At 37.1% G+C, this 21,325-nt stretch overlaps 1 protein-coding gene across 2 annotated transcripts in view; it reads left to right on the top strand.

The window, feature by feature from the left end:
* The first annotated feature begins 918 nt into the window (after positions 1–918).
* Positions 919–21,325, top strand: part of GPHR (Golgi pH regulator) — a 92,941-nt gene continuing 72,534 nt past the window's right edge. Inside the window, exons 1-2 of one of the 2 annotated variants that reach the window (XM_081725541.1) lie at positions 919–1,196; positions 18,622–18,785. In XM_081725541.1, the coding sequence (XP_081581667.1) occupies positions 1,155–1,196; positions 18,622–18,785 (206 nt within the window). In that variant the 5' untranslated portion in view covers positions 919–1,154. The remainder of the gene's footprint in view (positions 1,197–18,621; positions 18,786–21,325) is intronic. The other variant, XM_081725540.1, reaches the window with a different exon arrangement.

Raw genomic sequence — 21,325 nt, 5'->3', positions numbered from 1 at the left:
ATATATTGGCCAAAAAATGGCCGATTTTCAGAGATTTAACTAGCCATATCTCATAAAGACATCATATTGGTGCTGATCAATATCTAAAAGGATGGTAAATATTTTGGTACCAAATAGTAACCGGTGACCACTGTCCAACTGGCCACTGGTTTGGCCAATGGCCACTTGGCTAGTGGCCACCAATTATTATCGGTACCAAAATGTTTATTATGCTCTTAAGTATTGATTAACACCAATATAATCTTTCTATGACTTAAAGTTCCCGTGATATTGGTGAAAACATGGCCAATTTCCAGATACTTAAGGAGCCATAGGTCGGGAACCATAAGTTGTAGAGAGATGATATTGAAGTTGATCAATACCTAAGAGGATGGTAAATATTTTGGTACCAAATAATATCCAATTGGCCACTGGCCAAAACAGTGGCCAATTGGATAGTGGCCATCAATTAATATCGGAACGAAAATGTTTAACATTCTATTAGGGAATAATTAACAGCAATATAATTTCTCTGTGCCTTATGTAGAATCGTTTTGTAAAGTGATTAGTGCCATACTAAAGAGTTCGACTAACGTATATTTCCTGCAGTAGTCAGACGTTTAGTATAATGCTAATCATGCGTCAAAACGACTCTGCATAAAGCGGTCTATGACTTACCGTTCCCGTGATATTGGCCTCGAGAACAGTAAGTCATAGTGAGATACTATTTTGCTCTTTTTTGCGAGAAAGAGAAGAAGGTGCGGATAAAAGAATTTTCTTTTACATTTAGGAACAATGACAGTTATCCTTCTCGCTCCATCACTCCATTCCTTTTAAGCTCATTCTGGCAATGCTCTTGCAGCATTCTCATTTGGTTTTATTATGATTTTTCGTATATCGTTTACATTACTATGGAATTACAACGCACTAGTAGCTGTACTCTTTTCGCTAGTTTAATACTGCTCAACGACAGTAAACATAGACAGAACAAATGTAGGGGGGATGCTAGAGGACACACAGAATATAGTCCAAAATATTTGTTTACATCATGGATGGATTTCGAATGGGTGATGTGGATTTTAGCATATGAAAGATAAGCCAAACTGTTAAGTAAATGACACAGTGATTAACAAATGTGCTGCCAAAAAGATAAATGAAAAATAGTTATTGTTAAAATGAGTTTCATTGAGGACACTCTCATTGTTCTTGTCACTCAGGTAAGTTGTCATATCTGTAGTGAATTTTACGACGTGTAAATGCAGTGGTTATAGATGGACTGATCGCTATAATCAAAATGCTTAAATTGCACAGAAGTCATCAATTTGGGGTTGGGATAACTTCCCGCATGTAGACTTCGTTCAGTTCAGTCGATCCGTCAGCCACGAAAAGTCTCGGATAACTATTCATATTTACTCTCAATTCTCTTTGAAAGCGGGACTGCCGGTGTAGTTTTGACACATTTTCTAAGATTTAAATATAAAATTGAATACTTTATACGAAATGACGTATTTATAAGGAACAAGTGGGTTCACTCGAGCAGACAGTTCTGCCAAATAGAAAATTTATAGGTAAAATACGACGTGAAACATTTTTCGTGAAGAAATAAGGGTGTGATTATAAGTAATTACTGTCAATCCCCAGAATATTAAAATGAACGTTGCGGTGGCTCAGTGGTAGGGTGTTTACCTCCGGTGCTTGGGGTCCCTGGTTCTTTCCCAGCTCGCGCCGTGTGGATTTTTGTGATGGACAAACACCGTGCTCGTGGGTTTTCTCCGGGTTCTCCCGTTTCCTCCCACTTTTTTCATTCATTTCTTATAATCACCGTCTCCTTTAGCCTAACCGGCATAATCGTAGGACGTAAAACTCAAAGATTTCATTTTTTGAAATGAACGTACAGGTTTACTATTGGCGCACCACTACAAAGAATTGTTGAAAATTTATACTGGGCGACATGAAAATATAATTCAAGGCATAGATATAACTCAAGGAAGCCACCAGAAGTAATTGATGAAAAATTATAATTTTACGATTTGCGTAGAAATACGGCTTCCAAATGTGTAGTATAAAACCTACATTGCAAAAAACGCAAACCAACATTTGCTAGGTGGCCACAAAGAACACGGATGTCATCTAACCGAGTTAGGGTACGACGAAGCTGGTGGCCCCGCGCAACACTCCGGGTTGCGTCCGAAAGGAGCGGGCACGTCAGCGAGTGTGGGTATCCGTGCAAGCAAGGGTAAAGGAAAAAAGTAGATTTTGGCAAAGATCTAGTTTCAATAGCACTTGTTACAGTTTCATACTATTAACACTCCTCTTATAAACAGAAAATACAGGTTCTATGCTCTGGGTAGAAATATACCACCGGTGGAAAATAGCATTTAGGTCATTCCATGTGAAATCAACCAAGCCCATGAATCTTGGTGTACATGTAGGCCTCTATGAGAGATGATCAAGCACCAAATATTACCGTGTACCCCCGTAGTTTCAGAGTAGAAGGTGGTAAAAAATTGACAAATTTGGTAGGTTTTGCAGAATCTCGTTAACTTCAATTGGCCATATCTCCGGTAGATATTGAGATAGGGAAAAAAATAATATACCATTTTGAAGAGGAAAGAATAGACTACAAGTTGTCAGGTGCATTTAATTGAAAATCAAATGTCATTTTCCGGGAAATCCCGGGAAAGTTTTAGATCAGTGATATCTCAGAAACTGCCCATTTGAGTTCATTGAGATTTGGTGCCAAGGTAACCCCATATGTTCTGCATAAGTGTAACAAATGTCAACTTAAGCCAAAAATGGGCCTGGAGTCTACAATGATTTTTGTGTGACCATGTCGGGAGGGACACCTGGGGTGCCAGTCTCTTCAGCTTCTTTTTTCTGAATTGGTGACGCACCAAGTACCTGAAAGCTCTGGTTGAATACGTCAATTGTTTATTGTTTATTGGTCACCTATTACAGGAAAAGAACATTCCCACTTATAAATACAATCGGCTTACATAATTTCAAGCTTTATAAATATTAAGACATAACGAAACAAAGGAAAAAAAAAGTTAATAATGAAAAAATTGGAATAAACATACAATTAATGGGTACAAACATGAGGAAACACAAATAAGAAATATTGCTGTGGTAATTCCACCAATAAAATATACAAATAGAGCTATATAAAGGTTACAAGCCCAGGCCATTACAACACAAATGAATGAAAACAAATATAACATAACCAGAATACAATTATTGAAAATTGGAATATTTAAATGAGATTTCGGGCAAAGCCGTAAATTACAGGAATAAATGATTTAGCCATGATAAAACTCTCTTTTATTCAAAAGGTGACAATCATTGTCGGATTGGAGTTAAAAATTTCTTATAATCAATGGTTATTTTTAAGTTTTTACATAAGTTGAGTAAGGCATAGCAAAATCTAAGTTTAAATTTTTTCTGTGCCAGCTTTTTATATAATCGACAAATTCTTACAATAGGTGAATTTAAATTTGCCATCGTTTTAGATCTGTTGCAAATAAAATGTAATCGATTTCTTAATTTTGTGTTAAAATTCAATAGCCCTAGACAGTCTGAATTTTCGACAATTTCATTCACTAATTTGTAAAGAAAAATTAACTGTGAGTGCTCGTGTCTAAACGACAATGAACTACAACTAAAATTACTCAAAAGAGTTTGATACGATACGTTTGCTTCATAAGAATGAACACTAAAGACTTTATAATATAGGTATCTCAAAAATTTATTTTGAATTCTTTCAAACTTATTGATATAGTGTTTATAACAAGGAGCCCAGACTATAGAGACATAGTCAAGTCTACTTCTAAGAAAGGAGTTAGATACAGTTACTAAAGCATGAAAGTTGTGAAATCCTTAAAGCTTAAAGACCTCATTACATACTTTTTCTACATGTGCATTAAAAGATAACTTACTATTAATAAGAATTCCCAACTCATTTACCTCTTGATATCTTTTAATACTTAAGTTATTGATCTCATAACCAAAATAAGTGTGATTATTTTTTCTTGGAAATGTAATTGTGATACATTTATTGATATTGAAATGCAGTTTATTTTTAAGACTCCAGTAATAACAACTATTTAAATCATCTTGTAGCTTCCTAAAATCATTGGCCTCTCTTATTTGTCCATATAGTTTCATATCATCAGCGTACAATAAACAATTGAAGGGTAAGGGGAAAAAACAAGGAATGTCCATGCATGTGCTTTGTCCTATCTGTTGGTGACTCTTGGTACTATTTGATTGTAGATGCCATGCACGCGTAGATGTAGAAATATCCATGTAAAAAGGGGCGAAAGATTTAATAACCCTATTCTTTGTACGTGATTTCCAATATTAAAATGCCGTTTTCTCAAAAATGTAACTTTGTGACATTCCTTCTTTTTTCCCCTTACCCTTCAATTTGAGTACTTGAGAACAGACAACAAATCATCGATAAAAAATAATACAAAAAAATAAATAATAATTAAATAAATAAATAAAAAATTAAGATCCTAGGTTAGATCCTTGCGGCACGCCTGAATAAACATCAAATAAAGCAGATCTCTCATTATTGAACATCACATATTGTTTTCTGTCTTTTAGGTAAGATGAAATCAAAAGAAGTAATTGTTTTGAAAGGCCGAAATCGACAATTTCATAATTAATATATCATGATCCAATTTGTCGAAAGCTTTCGAAAAATCTGTATAAATTGTATCAACTGAACTATTGTTATTGTGAGAATCGAATATATATTGAACAAAAGTAACAAGATAAGTAATTGTTGATCATCTGGGATAAAAAACATGTTGATATATTGATATGCACGGCTTAACATGATTGAAAATTTTACTATAAAGGATGTGTTCAAAAACTTGAGCTATTGTAGAATTAGTGAGATTGGTCTATAATTTTCTATTGCTGTAGGATTTCCCTTCTTAAATGTAGGACAAACCTTGCTAATTTTCCAAACATCTGGATAGTAAGTTTTTAATATGAGATTATAGGTATGACATAGAGGTATCTTCAAAACTTCCTCACATCCCTTGACAATGTATGTAGGAATTGAATCGGGACCAGAGAATTTAGATATTTTTCACTTTTTAATGGCATTTATATAATCCTGTTCAGAAATGGATTTGAGTACTAGACAGTTTGGCATGTTTAAAATGGGAGAATAATATCCATCATAATTTGGATGACATGAAGAGTAAACACTTTCCAAATATTGAGCAAAATTATTGGCAATAGCAGAATCAGAAGTAAGTATTTGATTATTATATATCATATGACTAACTTCTAAATTATTACTTCTTTTACTCTTAAAGTAATTCCAAAAACGTTTCTCTGTAAATTATTTCAGATTTCCTTATATGTAGTTTGTAAGTCCTATTAATAAGTGTTTTAGCTCGTTTATTACGTGACTTTTTAAATTTATTCCAGTTATAAACTGAAATATGCTTATGTTGTCTATAGTAATCTTTTTCTTTTAACATTCTAATAATTTCCGGCGTGAACCAGCAGGGTTGACGATGCTTTTTGAATATTTTCTTCTTAGGTATATTATCATCAATAATGATGACATTTAAAATATTATAAAAGTAATTCACTGCTAGACTAACATCCTTTGCAGCTAGTAACCCTGTCCATCTTTGTTGCCTTAAAGCACTATATAAATTAAAGAAATTAGCTTGACGAAAATTATATACAATATTTGTAGTATGTTTAATACGGGAAATGGTGTTACTAAGGTACGACTGACAATTTAATGACGGGTGATTTTATCTTCTAATAAGGTATACATATTCCTATACACATTAACTTCCAATTCAACACTAGGAAGAACTAAGTCAAGAGTTTTACCGTACTCATTCTTTACTGAGTTCAGTGATCTTAAATTATGAAGTGAAATAAAGTTTGCCAAGGATTTACAGATAACATTACCATGTAACAAATGCAACGAGAAGTCTATAATAGATGGAATATTAAAAATCACCAACCATAATAATATTATGAAATTGTATATCAGCTATTTCTTCAGTTTTTTTTTTAAATTCTAGATATTTCTCCACCTTGATATTCGGCGGAAAGTAAACAAGAATGACATAAAGGTATTTCGTTGCTAGTTTAACTTTTATACATAATGCTTCAATATAATTTACAGCTATTGGGATTTCGGTAACACTGAAGTCCTTTAGAATTGTTATAACTGCACGTCCTCCATCTTTATAAAGTCTATCATGTCTAAGTACGTTATACCTTTCATCAATAAATTCATTATTATATATACCCTGACATAACCAAGTTTCGGTCAAAAGTATTATGTCTAAATTAGCGGCTGCAATACCTGTGTACAGTTTCTGTAATTTAGTTTGAATACCTCTAACATTTTGATAATTTAAAAATAAAGATTGATCATTTCTATTCTATCATACCTCATCAATAGTAGTGAGAGTATATACAAAGGAATCATCAGCCTTTTTCCTTAATTCGATATTGCCTGCATAGTCAATCCAGAGGAAAGCAAAGTTTTTCTCTCTCTTAACTTTCCTTGCTTCGCTAAAAACTATTCTACGGTGTAATGTTAAACTCTAATTAATATAAATAGCCCCACCGACTGATAGACCCGTCGGCCGCCGTGAATTGTTGCGTCAGCTGGTGTGAAAGGCTGATCAGGATTTGCACTAAGAGACTGCCCATCAGACGATGCTTGGTCATCACTTGCCTGTATGTTAGCTGCTGTGAAACGGCGCCTACTTAGTTCCTTAGTTCCTTCCTGCACTTGTTGCACACCTTACTCAGACTCTGAGCTTTGAGTTGAGGAGCCAGTTCTCCCATCCACGCTTGCACGGGGCGAAGTCCGACCTTCACTTTACTGCTATGAATGCCAAATGGATCGGCACAGTAGAGGCGTGGCAATGCTGACATAGTGGAATCACCTAAGCAACAATGCAGCTTTTGAATGCAAACAGTTACAGGTAATCGCTGCACTTGGATCACGGGACTATACACTATTCACTCGGAAATGTGCTGTATAGTCACTGTGATCTCACTAGCTATGCCTGAACACTATATAGACACTTCCAGCTATACTTGTTCCCCAGTCTAAAGCTAAGAGCTTACTGACATGCAGTTTTCATGTCCTCTGCCTTTATACAAGTAACGAACGTGCCAGAATGTTCCAGACGGTTCTAGAACTTTCTAGGATGTTCCACATGATTCTAAAACTTTCTAGTATGTTCCAGACGGTTCTAGAACCTTCTGGAATGTTCCTGACGATTCGAGAATCTTCCAGTGTGTTCACATATTTAGGTCAATGCAATGTACTACGATTGATAATATAATGTTCCAAAGATCCCCACAGGATTACTGAGTTACAGATTGCACCAGGAAAATATTATTAAAACTTACTTCACCAGCACTGACAAATTGGCAAGTTGCTACATTTGCACTCCAGGTATCTCCCCCGACATGGACACACGAAAATCATTGTAGACTCCATTTTCTACCAGCAATCATTGTAAGTGCTGCGAAAGTACAGGGAGTACAGAGTTAAAATTTGCTGCATGATCATCTCTCATAAGGGCCAAAATGTACAACAAATTTCATCAAATTTTGAGACGACGAGGTTTTTTTCCCCGAAGCTTTAGTGATTTCACATGGAATGCCTTATCTAATAGAGCCATTTTTCATATGCACTCATTTATTTTATCCGTCATAAAGCCCTTACAATGATTTTACACTAGTAACTCAACACTTATCCTAAAATACAGCAGTATTGTTTTGTGTTTAATTCTGTCGCCTGCAATATATAACAATTATATTTTTTCAATAATTATTTCGAGTGGTGTACCAAAATAAAGCTGCACGAAAGTGGGTGTAATTGTGAAAGTGGTAAGAAGTCATATATTTGCTTCGTTCTTATTGTACCTGCAAAAATATTGGTGATATTTAACTACTACTTTTATACAATGTAAAAATATCCATGATAAGTAAAATATATTATTTGTGCTTCGGAAGGATTCACTATAAGCGTTGAAGTACTTGTCCGATTAAAGTGGCCTCTATTTTTTAAAATATTGAATGAAATTAATTTGAAAATGTTAATTCGATTCAGCTTTATCTCGACCTCGAGAAGTGATCGAACTCGGTTAAAGGCCAACTAACTGTTTTTTCTTATTGAGTGGGGCACTGCGTTCACTTCCATAGAGCTAAGGATTGCATTCGTTTGATTAAATCCAGATGGTGCCACCACCGTGTCCGATTGAATCCCTCGCTTGTGTTTTTACCTGCCTTTTCAAATATTCTAAACCCTTGAAATTAACTTTAGCCTTTCTTTTCAGCCTTGGTTTTGTTGAGACAAACTCAGATTCAGGGCTAGGGTTTTCAGACAGAGATGATGATGGCGGTGGTATGAGAGTACAGAAAGCATGTTTGGTGCTGATACCGTCTGGTTTCATGAAACGGATTAAATAAGTAATCAGGGTTCAGGCACCTTAGCATTAACTCGATGGGAATTAATATAACGCCTCACTCTGTAAGAGAAAAGAGCTGATTGACCTCGAGTTTGAATAGACTGGGATCACTTCTCGAGATCGAGACCGGGTTCAATCGAAATTCTCACAAGGTATACGCTGTTTTATGGACATCTATGATTGGTATAAAAACACATATGACAGTAGAGAAGACATTTTTAAAAATTAAGAATGTAAAACGCATGTATTAACTCCTTAAGTGTGTAATTACATAGTATGAGTCGAAAGCAAAATAAGCATTTTTCTCCCAAAAAATCATTTTTTTAAAGTTTCTTGCTTTCTGATATCTATAACGCACACATTTATGCAATTATATGGCATTTATTTTTAATTACAGGGGCCATGGTGGCTTAATGGTAGAGCGTTCATCCTTGGTTCGATCGCAGCTCGTGCCAAGTGAGGTTTGTGGTGGACAAACACCGTGTGCGTGGGTTTTCTCGGTGTTTTCCCGTTTCCTCCCACTTAGTTCATACCACCATTTCATCCATTTTTCATCGTCACCATCTCCTTTAGCCTGGCCGGCATAACTGTGGGACCTAAAACTTAAATATTTCGTTTCATTTCATTTTTATTTTCAATTACAGTGTTATTATTTTAATGTATATACTATAGCTTCAGTGCCAGTGCATACAAAATATACCTATTAATTTCTCATATTCTCAAAAGTATTCACTTTTGTTTAAAAGAAAATACAGTTTTACTCAATACTTGTACTTGGGGGGCGCGGTGGCTCAGTGGTAGAGCGTTCACCTCTGGTGCTTGGGGTCCCGGGTTCGATCCCAGCCCCCGCCAAGTGAACTTTGTGGTGGACAAACACCGTGCTCGTGGGTTTTCTCGGGGTTCTCCCGTTTCCTCCCACTTTCTTCATTCCACCATTTCACTCATTTCTCATTTATCACCGTCTCCTTTAGCCTAACCGGCATAACCGTGGGACGTAAAACTTAAAGATTTCATTTCATTTACTCAATACTTGTACTTGTTTTTAATTACAGTGCACTGCAGTGTTACTAATTTCACTGTGTTAACTATAATTTCAGTACCTGTGCATATTACTTAGTCCTATTAGTTACTCATATTCTCGAAAGCATTCACAATCGATCAAGACTAGTTATAGAAGTTGCGGGTTCATCAATTTGTAGAATTTGGTGTACAGTTTTTTCTCTGTATGATAAATTTTGAAACATGGGGCTGCGCATAAAGCCACATCACATATTGGACACATGTACACCTCTTGACTTTATCATCCTTCTACTTCACACAAACAGCACACTGTACGTGTCGCTTCATAGCCGAAGATGGGAAATGCCTCCTTGACAGTGAAATGGACACATTGCTGCAGATGGTCTGCCTACAGTTTCTCAGCTGCACTGGAATATAATGAAAGTAATCTGTAGCAAGTTCAATTCTGAATTGTAACTATGGCACAGATCCGTCTATTTTGTGTTTCTGTAAATCACAAAGGGATTGAAAATGGGGTAATCCAGAAACTGATGAAACCGTTTTTGGTAATTCTTTTTCATTCTCTTTCATGCAAAGAATAGTTCTCTAAACACTGATCCCTCCTCTCAACACGTCTCTTTCCTTTTGAATATTCAATGCAAACTTTTGGTTTTACTTGCTCCTTTCTTCTTAGAATGACCTCCATTGAATCATCACGACAGTGCTCATCATGCGTACATTTTTTTTTTTTTTCCCTCTAGTTTATCCACTTAACTTCTCTGTTTGTGCAGCCACAGTTTCTCTCTTTCAACTTCTTTGCTTTATTTTCTTTGGAAGACCTTTTCTTGAAGCACGAGCAGTTCCCACAGCGTCAGTTTCATGATCCACCAGAACTCAAACAATGGCAAAGATATGTAATTGTTAACTTAACAAAAAAATTGGTTACTTACCAATATATCCTCCTATAGGAAAACTAAATATTTTTCAGACTATTGGTACAACAACTAGTTCCTTCCGTCTTCGCTGATAAGGTAAGAAGGATAAAAACGGATAAGAGAGATACTGCATAGGATAAGGGATATATACCACCAAATGAACGTAACGTAAAAAATGGTTACTTAAAAAGAACGAGCAGAGCACAGTGGAAGAAAGAAAGAGTTGAGTTGAATTTGAAAGAAGCATATTGTCTACGCTACATCACTCTTGCCAGAACCAAAATACACATTAAAGATAGGTAGCCAGATTTTATCAATGTTGCCAGAATCCAGATTTAAAGCCGGTTTATATTTATGAATAAAGGTGATCTCCGGTTTTGCTTTTTTTTTTTTTTTTTTTCTGAGCCTATTACATTAATCTGTTTTATACTATGTGTATGTTGCTTTAGGTGAAGTGATAATCCCGACATACCCTCTTCTTGTGACTTATTGATTGTTTCACGTGTTCTTTAATTCGGGTGTGAATATTGCGCTTGGTTTGACCCGTATATGAAGAGTCACATTCACACTGAGCACGATAAATACCTGATGTATTTAGTGGATCAGCAAAACTTTTAAAGCCGCTGAGATGCTTTTCTAAAACTTTTTTTTTTTTGGGGGGGGGGGGGATGCTATGCTTTGCAAAATTATTTTTAACTTTTGAAAGTGGGGAATTCCTAACAAGTTTGTGCTTCTTTGGGAATAGCTTTCTTCGGAACTTGCACCTATGTACGAGTCTGATTAAACCTTTTTTTTTTTTTTTTTTTTTTTTTGTAAGATACGCAACTTACAGCTGTTCTTTTGTCCTATTTGCTGTAAAAATTGTATCACATCATTGGGATCATTTGGGCGATCACAAATGGAACTGCCGTACAAAAGATTTTTTTCCTGAGTCCTAATATTGGTCTTGTACAGTAGTGGAGGGCTGACTGTTGATGTATGTAAGGAGTGCCTGAATTAGGTTTTCGATATACTTTTGTTATAAGTATATTGCGCTATCAGGTAATCAGTAAATCTAAAAAAGGAAGACAGCTGTCAGGTTCACACTCGAGAGTAAACTTCAACCTAGGATGCTGATTATTGAATTGTTCCGATATTTCTAAAAGAGTACTATCATTACGGGCAATAGTTATTCATCATGTGTAATAGATATCTACATAGAGAAAGTACCCTTTATTCAATAAATCTTTCATCAAGAGGAGAGGAGCGTGTGCAGATTTATCCAAATGTTCAATGTTAGAGAGTTACCAATAATGTTATTCTTACTAATGCTTTCTCCTGTATACACAAGAATGTTCCATATGTACAACCTGACTTGAATTCACACGGTTCATACGATTTGATGCCAAATCGTGATCTCTTGATTGAAATGTATGTTTTCAATGATAGACGACCTTCCATAAAAGTAGAGATCCATCATCTACAATACATTCTTTCGGAACATAAAAGCTTTTGAACTTCCGAACAAGATCTGTTAATACAGGCAAGATTTTTCTAAGATGAGGATTAGAATCATTTTCAGTTTTTGCTGTATTATCACTAATGTGCAAGAACTCGGTCAACAAAAGAAAGCGTTTCTGTGATATAATATCACCAAGTACTGGCGTTTCAGAGACTCTTTCGTGAAAAATACATTTGATTTGTTGGTTCCCCGATTATACTTTGCAAAATAAGTAAATCAAGAAATGCTTTCATTTCATTAGCCGTTCTATCGATCGAAGGCTTATCACGAGATCACTTGTTCAGTTTTCCAGAGGAAAGTTTTCCGTCAATTTTCTGCGGAGCATGTAGATTTTGATTCCTTAACAAAGAGTTCACATAATTCATTGTCAAAAATAAATTAATAAATAAATAAAATAAAAAATAATAAAAAATCCTAAAAAGTGCACAATGGGCCACTGAAATCATCTGCTTGCACATTCAGACCAACATTCTCCTTCAACACAAAACGTTTCAGTTATCTTTCAGAAACAACTAGCGACCTTTTATCATTGTTACCATCATCATGGAAGGATTCTGTAGACTCCGTGGAAGTACTGATTGACAAGCTAAAGTTCTCCACTTCATCAAAAGACTCATTATAATAGCTACTCTCACTCGTAAGAAGAATCTCAGCTATTCCTTCATCAGGCAGACGTTCGGAATTTCTGCTATAGGATGACGTTTTACTCCAAATACTAATTCGGTTACAGGATGACGTGACGGTTACTCACTTACGTAGTTAATAATTCTGTAAAAATATAAAGATAACCAAGAAAGTTCTGTCGCTTATTGTGGAGGTCTGTCTTCCATTGGCCCTCACACCGTGAGTTGAATGCGAATGGAGATAAGGCGAAGGTCAGTTGTTGGTGTGGGTATATCCAACATACTACCTAGTTGTGGCAGTTCAGTTACACCGTGAACGTGGGTAAGGACAGAGTGAACATGCGATCTCCACAGAGCTTCATAAGGGCGTGTATGCTGTACGAATTCAAACTCGGGTCAAACGCCGCTGCAGCGGAGCGGAAGATATGCCAGACCTTTAGTGAAGGTGTCGTGACTACGAGGAGAGTGCAGTGGTGATATAATAAGTTTAAGGACGGTGACGAAACACTCAAAGACACAACACGTACCAGAAGACCAACACATGTACAAAATGAAGATCTTCAGGCATCAATTGAGGTAAACAGTGGCCAGACATATAGGAACTGGGACTACAATGCAGTGAATGGAGAAACCATTTGCCAGCACCCCATCAACTTGGGAAGCGCTGCAAGTTGGTTCGATGGGTTCCACATGATTTGACTCCGGGTCAGAAAGCAACGCGAGCAGACATCTATGTGTCTTTGCTATCTCGTCTGAGGAAGTAGCCATTTCTGGAAGGGTGTTGACATGTGATGAGAAGTGGATTCTGTACGAATCTCCACGGCGCCGTCATCATTGGTTAGCATCCCATGAACCGGTTTTAAAACAGATGAAACCAGCACTGCATCAGATGATCCTCCTGTGTGTTTGGTGGACTGCTCGCGGCATCGTGCATTGGGAACTGCTACCAGCTGGCCAGAGCATCAATGTAGCTGTGTACTGTCAGAAGTTAAGCCATGTTCAAGGAAAACTCAAAACTCTGGAGCCAGCACTTCTGAATCACAAAAAAATCCTCGTGTTGTGGACAACGCTAAGCTCTATGTGACTAAAATAACCCGGGACACCATTCTGCGCCTTGGATAGGAAACACTACTGCATTCGTCATACTCCCTGGACAATGCACCGTCCGATTATCAACTGTTCCATTCTTTGGACAATCACCTTAGAGGATGCCAGTTCAAATTCCTAGTAGAGGTGTGAAATTCACTTCATACCTTCTTCGCTTTACGACCCACCAAGTTTTACCGCGATGGAATCCATAGCCTTCCAGAACGTAGATATAAGGTCGTCGATGCTGATACGGGACTATTTTTGATCTTCCAGGTACGTCTTAGGTGACATATCGATGTTCGAAGGTAGTGGGTGAAAAGCGACATAACTTTCTTGGTTACCTTTATATAAAGGCTGAGATATTGTTTTATATTCAAATCAGTCATTTTATGCTATTTTCTTAATATACTCCTTAGGTAAATCACTCCATTGATAACATAAATAGGCTAGGTACGTAAAAGAGCCAACTCAACAGTGAAAAGGAATTAAGGAAATTATGATGAGTAGTAGTGTGGAAATACGAATATCATAGTTAAATGGAGTTTTCATATTTGTAGTCACTCATTAAAACATCACGAATGTGGATCGAGACAGAACTGACGTAATCTTTTTACTTTTCCGTTTTCTCCCTACCCATTCTCTCTCCTTTTTTGATCGTAGAATAGTAATTAAAAACATTTTTTTTCGCATGATCAGTATAACAGCGGCTAAGAATAGGATAAAAAAGAAAACGATATAGTCATTTTATCATTCAAGTTACGACTCGATTAAATAAATATAAACGAAACAGAAGTCCTAGTTTCTTTTTCTTGTTCTTCTAGTTCCTTTAAGATAAACATGATTCTTGTATGGCAATTGACTTTCATGCAGGTGCTTGTGACTTAAATTCCTTAGAGCGTGGGGATGAGAGTCTTCGGAATAAAATTCAAACCAAACGATATACCACAAAATTGCAGATTAAACACATTGGAACTGCGTACTTGATTTTGAACTTGGCTGAAAGTGCCAAGATTTATCCGCAGCAACTATACGCAAAAAGATGCCATTTCCCTCCAACTGACAGCGCTGCAAATTCTCAAGGGAACACTTCTTGGGCATCCTGGGGACCTCTTGCGCACACTTAGCGATAATCAAGATGTTTTACAATGTTCCGGACAGTACCATAAGTCACGTTGAATTGCATGCTTAGGTGTCTATTCGCACGTACTTTTTCGTAAATTTTGTCGCTACCCTATTCTCCTACTGTGCCTGCTCCATCAGTAAACGGAGTTCTCAGACACCGCACAGAAATACCTAACATGCTGGGCCGACACTTTCTTCTATTTTTGACTTACCTACTATTCTTTCGAGTTTAATCGCTTTTGCACTCGTATCAAGAACCCTTTCAATTTCCGTAGTACCAATTCTGATTATTATGTTCCCTACACGACTCAGGAATTCAACTCTGCCTTAAGTAAGTCGTCCAACTCTGCGCCAGAGATTGATCATATACAGTATCTTATGTTGCGCAACGTCCCGAGCGGTCCATAGCTTGCATTATTGCAGCTCTGTTTAATCGTATCCAGTTGAAGCATACGTTCCTACCTCGTTGGCTTAAGGCTCTGGTGCTTTCAATCTTGTATTGTTGTATTGTTTGTTCGTGTGCTTGCTCCTCTCTGATGAAACAAATTGACACTGTTCATCACCTGGGTAGTACGCTAGCTACTTGTGCATTCCATACTAGTCCTGTTGCAATTTATGCAGAAGTAAACAATCCACCTGTAGCCTATCGTCGTGAGAAACGACTTAGAAATTATACAGCCCTTGTGCGTTGTACTGTATTTCTAATTACCCTATGCAGCACGTCTTCGGGTTATACGCCCGTTGTCGTTGATGTTTGTAAGAATATCATCGAAGACTAGTTCGTATGTCCATCTCTTTCTTTGCTCATGTTTGTGCTCTTCCACCATGGCTGTTGACTCATCCGTGAAGGTCTTCAATATCCATCACACTTCAAACAGCACACAAGTAACCAGGAGTTCCAGCAAGGATTCGGATGGTTGCTGGAACAGTACCCCGATTTCAATTGTTTTATACGGACGGTTCAAAAAATGAGAATTTTGCTGATTGTGCTTTCGTCACGGCCGAGCACAGTTCGGAATATAGTTTGCGTGGACTGCATTCAATACTGAATTAACTGTAGTTAAGCTTGCTCTTGATCACGCGCTTCAGCTGTCGCTTCACTGCTTCAAAGCGTTATAATAAACCTACAAAATGTCTTTTATAAATACCCCATATTGCAAGACATTCTTGAGATATGCTATTAGCTACAGCAACACTGTCGTCGTTGTCTGCTGGGTGCCGAGACACGTCGGCATTCAAGGAAACAAGCGTACCGTCACAGCAGCCAAGAAAGTGGGTGTCGCACTGGAGCATTCACCCCATGCTCTGAACGGATGCGCTGTCACTGGCAAGCGATTGAAACTAGGAAAGCAAAAATAAACTGCATTCAGTAAAACCTCTTGTGCAATTGGCAGACTGTCGCGTACTAGTCGCCGCGATGAAGTGATATTGACACGCTTGCGTATTGGACATTCATATCTTACACTTTCGTATTTACTGCATGGCCCTAACCGTCTGTATTGCGAAGGCTGCATGTTCCACTGGACATTTGGCACATTCTGTAGAACGTCCAGAATAGTCATTCCTCAGAGAGCGTTTAGAGCTGTGTAATAAAGTTAATCACGTTTTTGGGGGACAATGCTATCTTAGTGACCGTATTCTCGCGCCTTTATTCGCTTGTCATTGGAATAGTTGACGCGCTCTGATGCATTTTCTTTTTAGAGTTTCAATATTATTAGTTTCTGTTACTGCTGTTTTTAAAGTTATTATCTTGTTATCTCGTATTATATAAAGGTAACCTAGAAAGTTCTGTCGCTTTTTCACTAACTACCTTCGTATATCGATATGTCACTTAAGACGTACGTGGAAGATCAAAAATAGTCCCCATTAGCATCAACATTCTTCTGCTAACGTTCAGGACGGCCATGGATTTCATCGCGGTAGAACTTGGTGGGCCGTGAAGCGAAGAAGGTATCAAGTACATTTTGCACCTCTACTAGGGATATGAACTGCTGTCCTCTAAGATGATTGTCCAAGGAATGGAACAAGTGATAATCGGACGGTGCAATTTCTAGAGAGTATGGCGGATGTAATAGTGTTTCCCATCCAAAGCGTAGAATGGTGTCCCGGGTCATCCTATCCACGTGCGGCTTAGCGTTGTCCTGTAACAGGAGGGCCCCTTTGCGATTCAGAAGTGCTGGCTCCAGAGTTTTAAGTTTTTCTTGAACACTGCTCAACTGCTGACAGTACACAGTTGCATTGATACTCTGACCAGCTGGTGGCAGTTCCCAATGCACGATGCCGCGAGAAGTCCACCAAACACACAGGAGGATCATCTGATGCAGTGCTGGTTTCATCTGTTTTAAAACCGGTTCATGGGATGCTAACCAATGATGATAGCGCCGTGGAGCTTCGTACAGGACCCACTTCTTATCACATATCAACACCCTGTTCAGAAATGGCTACTTCCTCAGACGTAGAGCGTACTTCCTCAACAAAGAAATGCAGGTGTCTGCTCGCGTTGCTTTCTGGCCCGGAATCAAATTCACCAACTTGTAGTGCTTCCCAAGTTGGTGAGGTGCTGCCGAATGGTTTCTCCACTCACACTGATTGTAGTCCCAGTTCCTCACATGTCTGGCCATTGTTCACCTCAATTGCTGCATGAAGATCTTCATTTTGTACATGTGTTGGTCTCTCAGCACGTGATGCGTCTTCGAGTGTTTCGTCACCGTCCTTAAACTTGTTAAACCACCGCTGCACTGTCCGCGTAGTCACGACACCCTCACCAAAGGTCTGACATATCTTCCGCCCCGCTGCAGTGGCGTTTGTCCCCTGTTTGAACTCATACAGCATACACGCCCTTATGAAGCTCTGTAGAGCTCCCATGTTCACTCTGTCCTTACGCAAGTTTACGGTGTAACTGAACTGCCACAATCAGGTGGTATGTTGGATATACCCACACCAACAACTGACCTTCGCCTTATCTCCATTCGCATTTAACTCACGATTCAGGGCTAATTGAACACAAACCTCTATAAAAAGCGATAGAACTTTGTTGGTTACCTTTATATTCTGGTATTTACTCTCTTAATTTGTACATCTCACTTTTTTTTAGATTTTTTGAAATTTTTAATGTGCAGATTGTTATGGCCATTGTCCTTATCGTGCAGGGGACAAGTAGCTTCGCTGCTGACGTTCGCATTAAACTCAAACTAATCAGTCAATCAGTCGACACTCTTAGATGTTAACAGTATACTATTTTTAATGGGGAATCTACCCCTTAGGCTGTGAATTTCGGTTTACCCTTAGAAAACGTGTTATCTTTCAGCAGCGATTTTCAAACGGTGTACCAGGACGAAACTGCTGGTGTGCTGAGAGAAAGTTAGAACATTAAAAGTACAGTGGTTAATGACAGACCCCATCACGAAATAATTATATATTTTTTGTTTTATTTTCTGAAACAGTATTTTCTGTTAAAGAATTGCGTTTTTTTCTACATAGTAATGTTTCTTTACAATCTATGAAAAAAAAAATTATAAGTGCGCCCTAAACTTTTCACAGTTAGTGTTCCAAAGACTGAAAAAGATTAGGAAACTTTTTCTTATATCGAGAATATCATTCTTACTCCACTTTACTTCCTGTAGCGCTAGTGCACGTACAATAGGTATTTATACCATTCTCTAATAATTGAAGCCTTTGGTTTAGTAGCTAGCACGTGCGTCTTTGGTACGTACTTTAAAAATGGGACTTTAAACTGAAATCAATACTCTGCACTATATTTTATCGCATATAACAAAATTTATTGAATTTATCATTGATGTATTTAATGATTAAGAGATTTGTTTGCTATTGCGTTGTATTTATATTTTATTATGTATCTTTATAGTTGAATAAAGTGTTCTTGTTTCTTCCAGGTATTTTTTTTCGTTGGAGGATGGGTCTTCTTTATGAAGAAGCTATTTCGAGACTACGAAGTGCATCATGTTTTAGTACAATTAATATTTTCAGCCACGTTTTCATTATCATGTACGATGTTTGAACTCATCATTTTTGAAATATTGGGTGTTTTGGATTCGAGGTATGTATGATTTAGTTCTTAGATGTACAATCATTTTACGTTTAGACAAAATGAGCGTGGAAATCTTGAAGTTAAGATTACTCATACTATAGCTATGTATGAAACAGATATTAAACATCTTTCCATAAAAATTGCTCAGGCCGAAAATATTTCCCGATACCTTTTCCTGATACATTGTTTTATAATCTTAAAGCATGGAAGTGTTCATAATTTATGATCCTTTTATTTGCCAGTAAAGACATAAGTTCTTCAGTGAAGCTTGTGATTCCGCCATATTATCCCTTTGCAGATTGCATTTTATTAACTCGAATCCAATGAGCACCTCCTATTTGAACCATCAGTATCATTACAAAAATAATGTGAGTTTCTAATTGATAAAATCGTTTTCTTTAGCTTTCTGTGTTGGAAACAGCTGAATTGTATTGTGTGACCTCTTTTAATTTATTGTAGTCAAATCATACCAATGAAGAGTTCGATTAAGTATTTCAATATTATTTTTACTGCCATGTTACTCATCAGTTGTTTGTTATTAAAAAAAAAAAAAAAAAAAAAAAAAATATGTGAACTTTTTCCTACAGTCTGTATATTTTATGTATTGCGACAGACATAAGAGTATAGAACTTCAGCAATATTCAGTAACACTTGAAAGTTAACTTCATGTATTATCGTTACTGGCTCTCGTCTCCAATTATTTCTGACTTTCTAGACATGAATTCACTTCATTTTAGTTTTAGTAGTTTTCCAGTTACTTACGAGCTCTGTCGTTTCTAGAGACTACTGTAAAGGTCTCCAAAATGTTGATGTTTGTAATATTGTATCGTCTTTAGCTTGCAACACTGAATAATAGATGCTGTATACAACCCTTCATCATATACGGAAGGGAAGGGGGATAAGCACATCCAAAAATTCTTCCCAGTTTATTCTAAGAACCTCTCAACGTCTAAAAACTATTCTCGGAAATATACGTGTCTTCCATTTTTAAATCGATTTATGACCTTCCTCTCCTCATTTGTCGAAGAAATTCACGTACACCACATTATCACACCTTCCGCACCCAAGTATGTCAATCTATGATTTTACACCTTACTCCTAAAACATCAAAAGCTTAATTTCTATCTTCTACCAAAAATCCACAGACCCTGCAAGCTACGAGAACGTATCCCTTCCGCTGTTGATATCCCACTCAACGCATCTTTTGCATTTTTTGACTACCACCTCCAACCCCGTATGAAGATGTTTCCACCATGCCTCAAACACAGAAACTTTTCTTATTTTTAATATACTCCTTTATAAAACCAATACCTCCAAATACCATCCTACCTTCCATAGATACTACTTCATTATACATCTATATTTACGATACTGCTATATTGCGTAGTATATCTTTTTCAGTCTAAACTGGTCTCAAGAACAAATAAGTTTCTGTTGGAAGCATTACACAGCCGTAGTATTGTGTTCGAGGCACTCCAAAATAATTGTCATGCTCTGTTTGTACTTTTCCTTTATAGTACACTACAAATGGATGAACAGCGACTTGCTCACTAGTCTAGTGATAGCTTTGCGTCTCATCCTGTACCACAAATGAGTTTTTCTGACAAGTCACATTCAACAACAAGCTCTGATTCTTGTATGTTTTCTCTAATTCTCTTCATAAATGGACTTTGTTGTTTCGCAATGAAGTCATAATGCACCAACAGAGACAGTTTATCACAGAAGAAGTCAATTAACTCCTGTTGATTTCTGAAACAAATGTGTCTAATAAGTTACAACTGTCCACGGAAATCGACAGTTGGAAAGTTACATTTTCCACTATGTTTCCCTCAAACGCCTGCTCAAGTATGGTCCTGATTTCCTGATTCCCCAAGTATAATATTAGTTTCCCATGTGACCGTCTATTGATGCTGGATTGCAAAGATCCTTTGCAAGACAGTGTTTATATCTCCTTAGTTTGCCATTTGTTCTAAAAGCGAATCTTGCACTCTTAATCATAAGATTCAGATTCTGGTGAATTATACATACACATACAGTGTGTGTACCACTCTGACCTGCCAGGTTACAATTTTTAGGGCAAACTCTGCAAATTAAAAAAAAAAAAAGTCATATTAGGATAGTTTTCTTTAAACAGTCTGTATGCCTTCATTAAAGTGTACAGCACAAGTCTCACGGAGACTTTAATTTTCTGTCCTTTCTACGTAAATACACAATCTTTTGTTTCAGACATGGCTCTGCTTACCTCATCACTGTATAAAATGACCTAATAGCGTAGGTTTTTTGTGAACACTTCACAGGTTTTTGCTGTGGACTACCCAAGATATCTTTGTTTCATAGTAACTTCTTTGTTTGACGAACCATATAGTTTGAAGCATTGAATTCACGCATTAGTTTTCGTACACTCCGTATGTTACATTATACTTAAATATAATGTATCATGGTCTGTAAAATTTTGGAACTCCCTGTATATTCCTGTTCATGCTTAGCTTCGGAAAGACAATTGAGAATTATTTTAAATTAATTATTATTCTGGGTTTAGCTTTCAAATT

The sequence above is a fragment of the Thermobia domestica genome, chromosome 9, assembly GCF_964235325.1.
Source record: "Thermobia domestica chromosome 9, izTheDome1.hap1.1, whole genome shotgun sequence".
NCBI classification, from domain to species: domain Eukaryota; kingdom Metazoa; phylum Arthropoda; class Insecta; order Zygentoma; family Lepismatidae; genus Thermobia; species Thermobia domestica.
The sequence above is the reverse complement of the archived record's forward strand: the minus strand, read 5'-3'. Positions and strand labels throughout refer to the sequence as shown.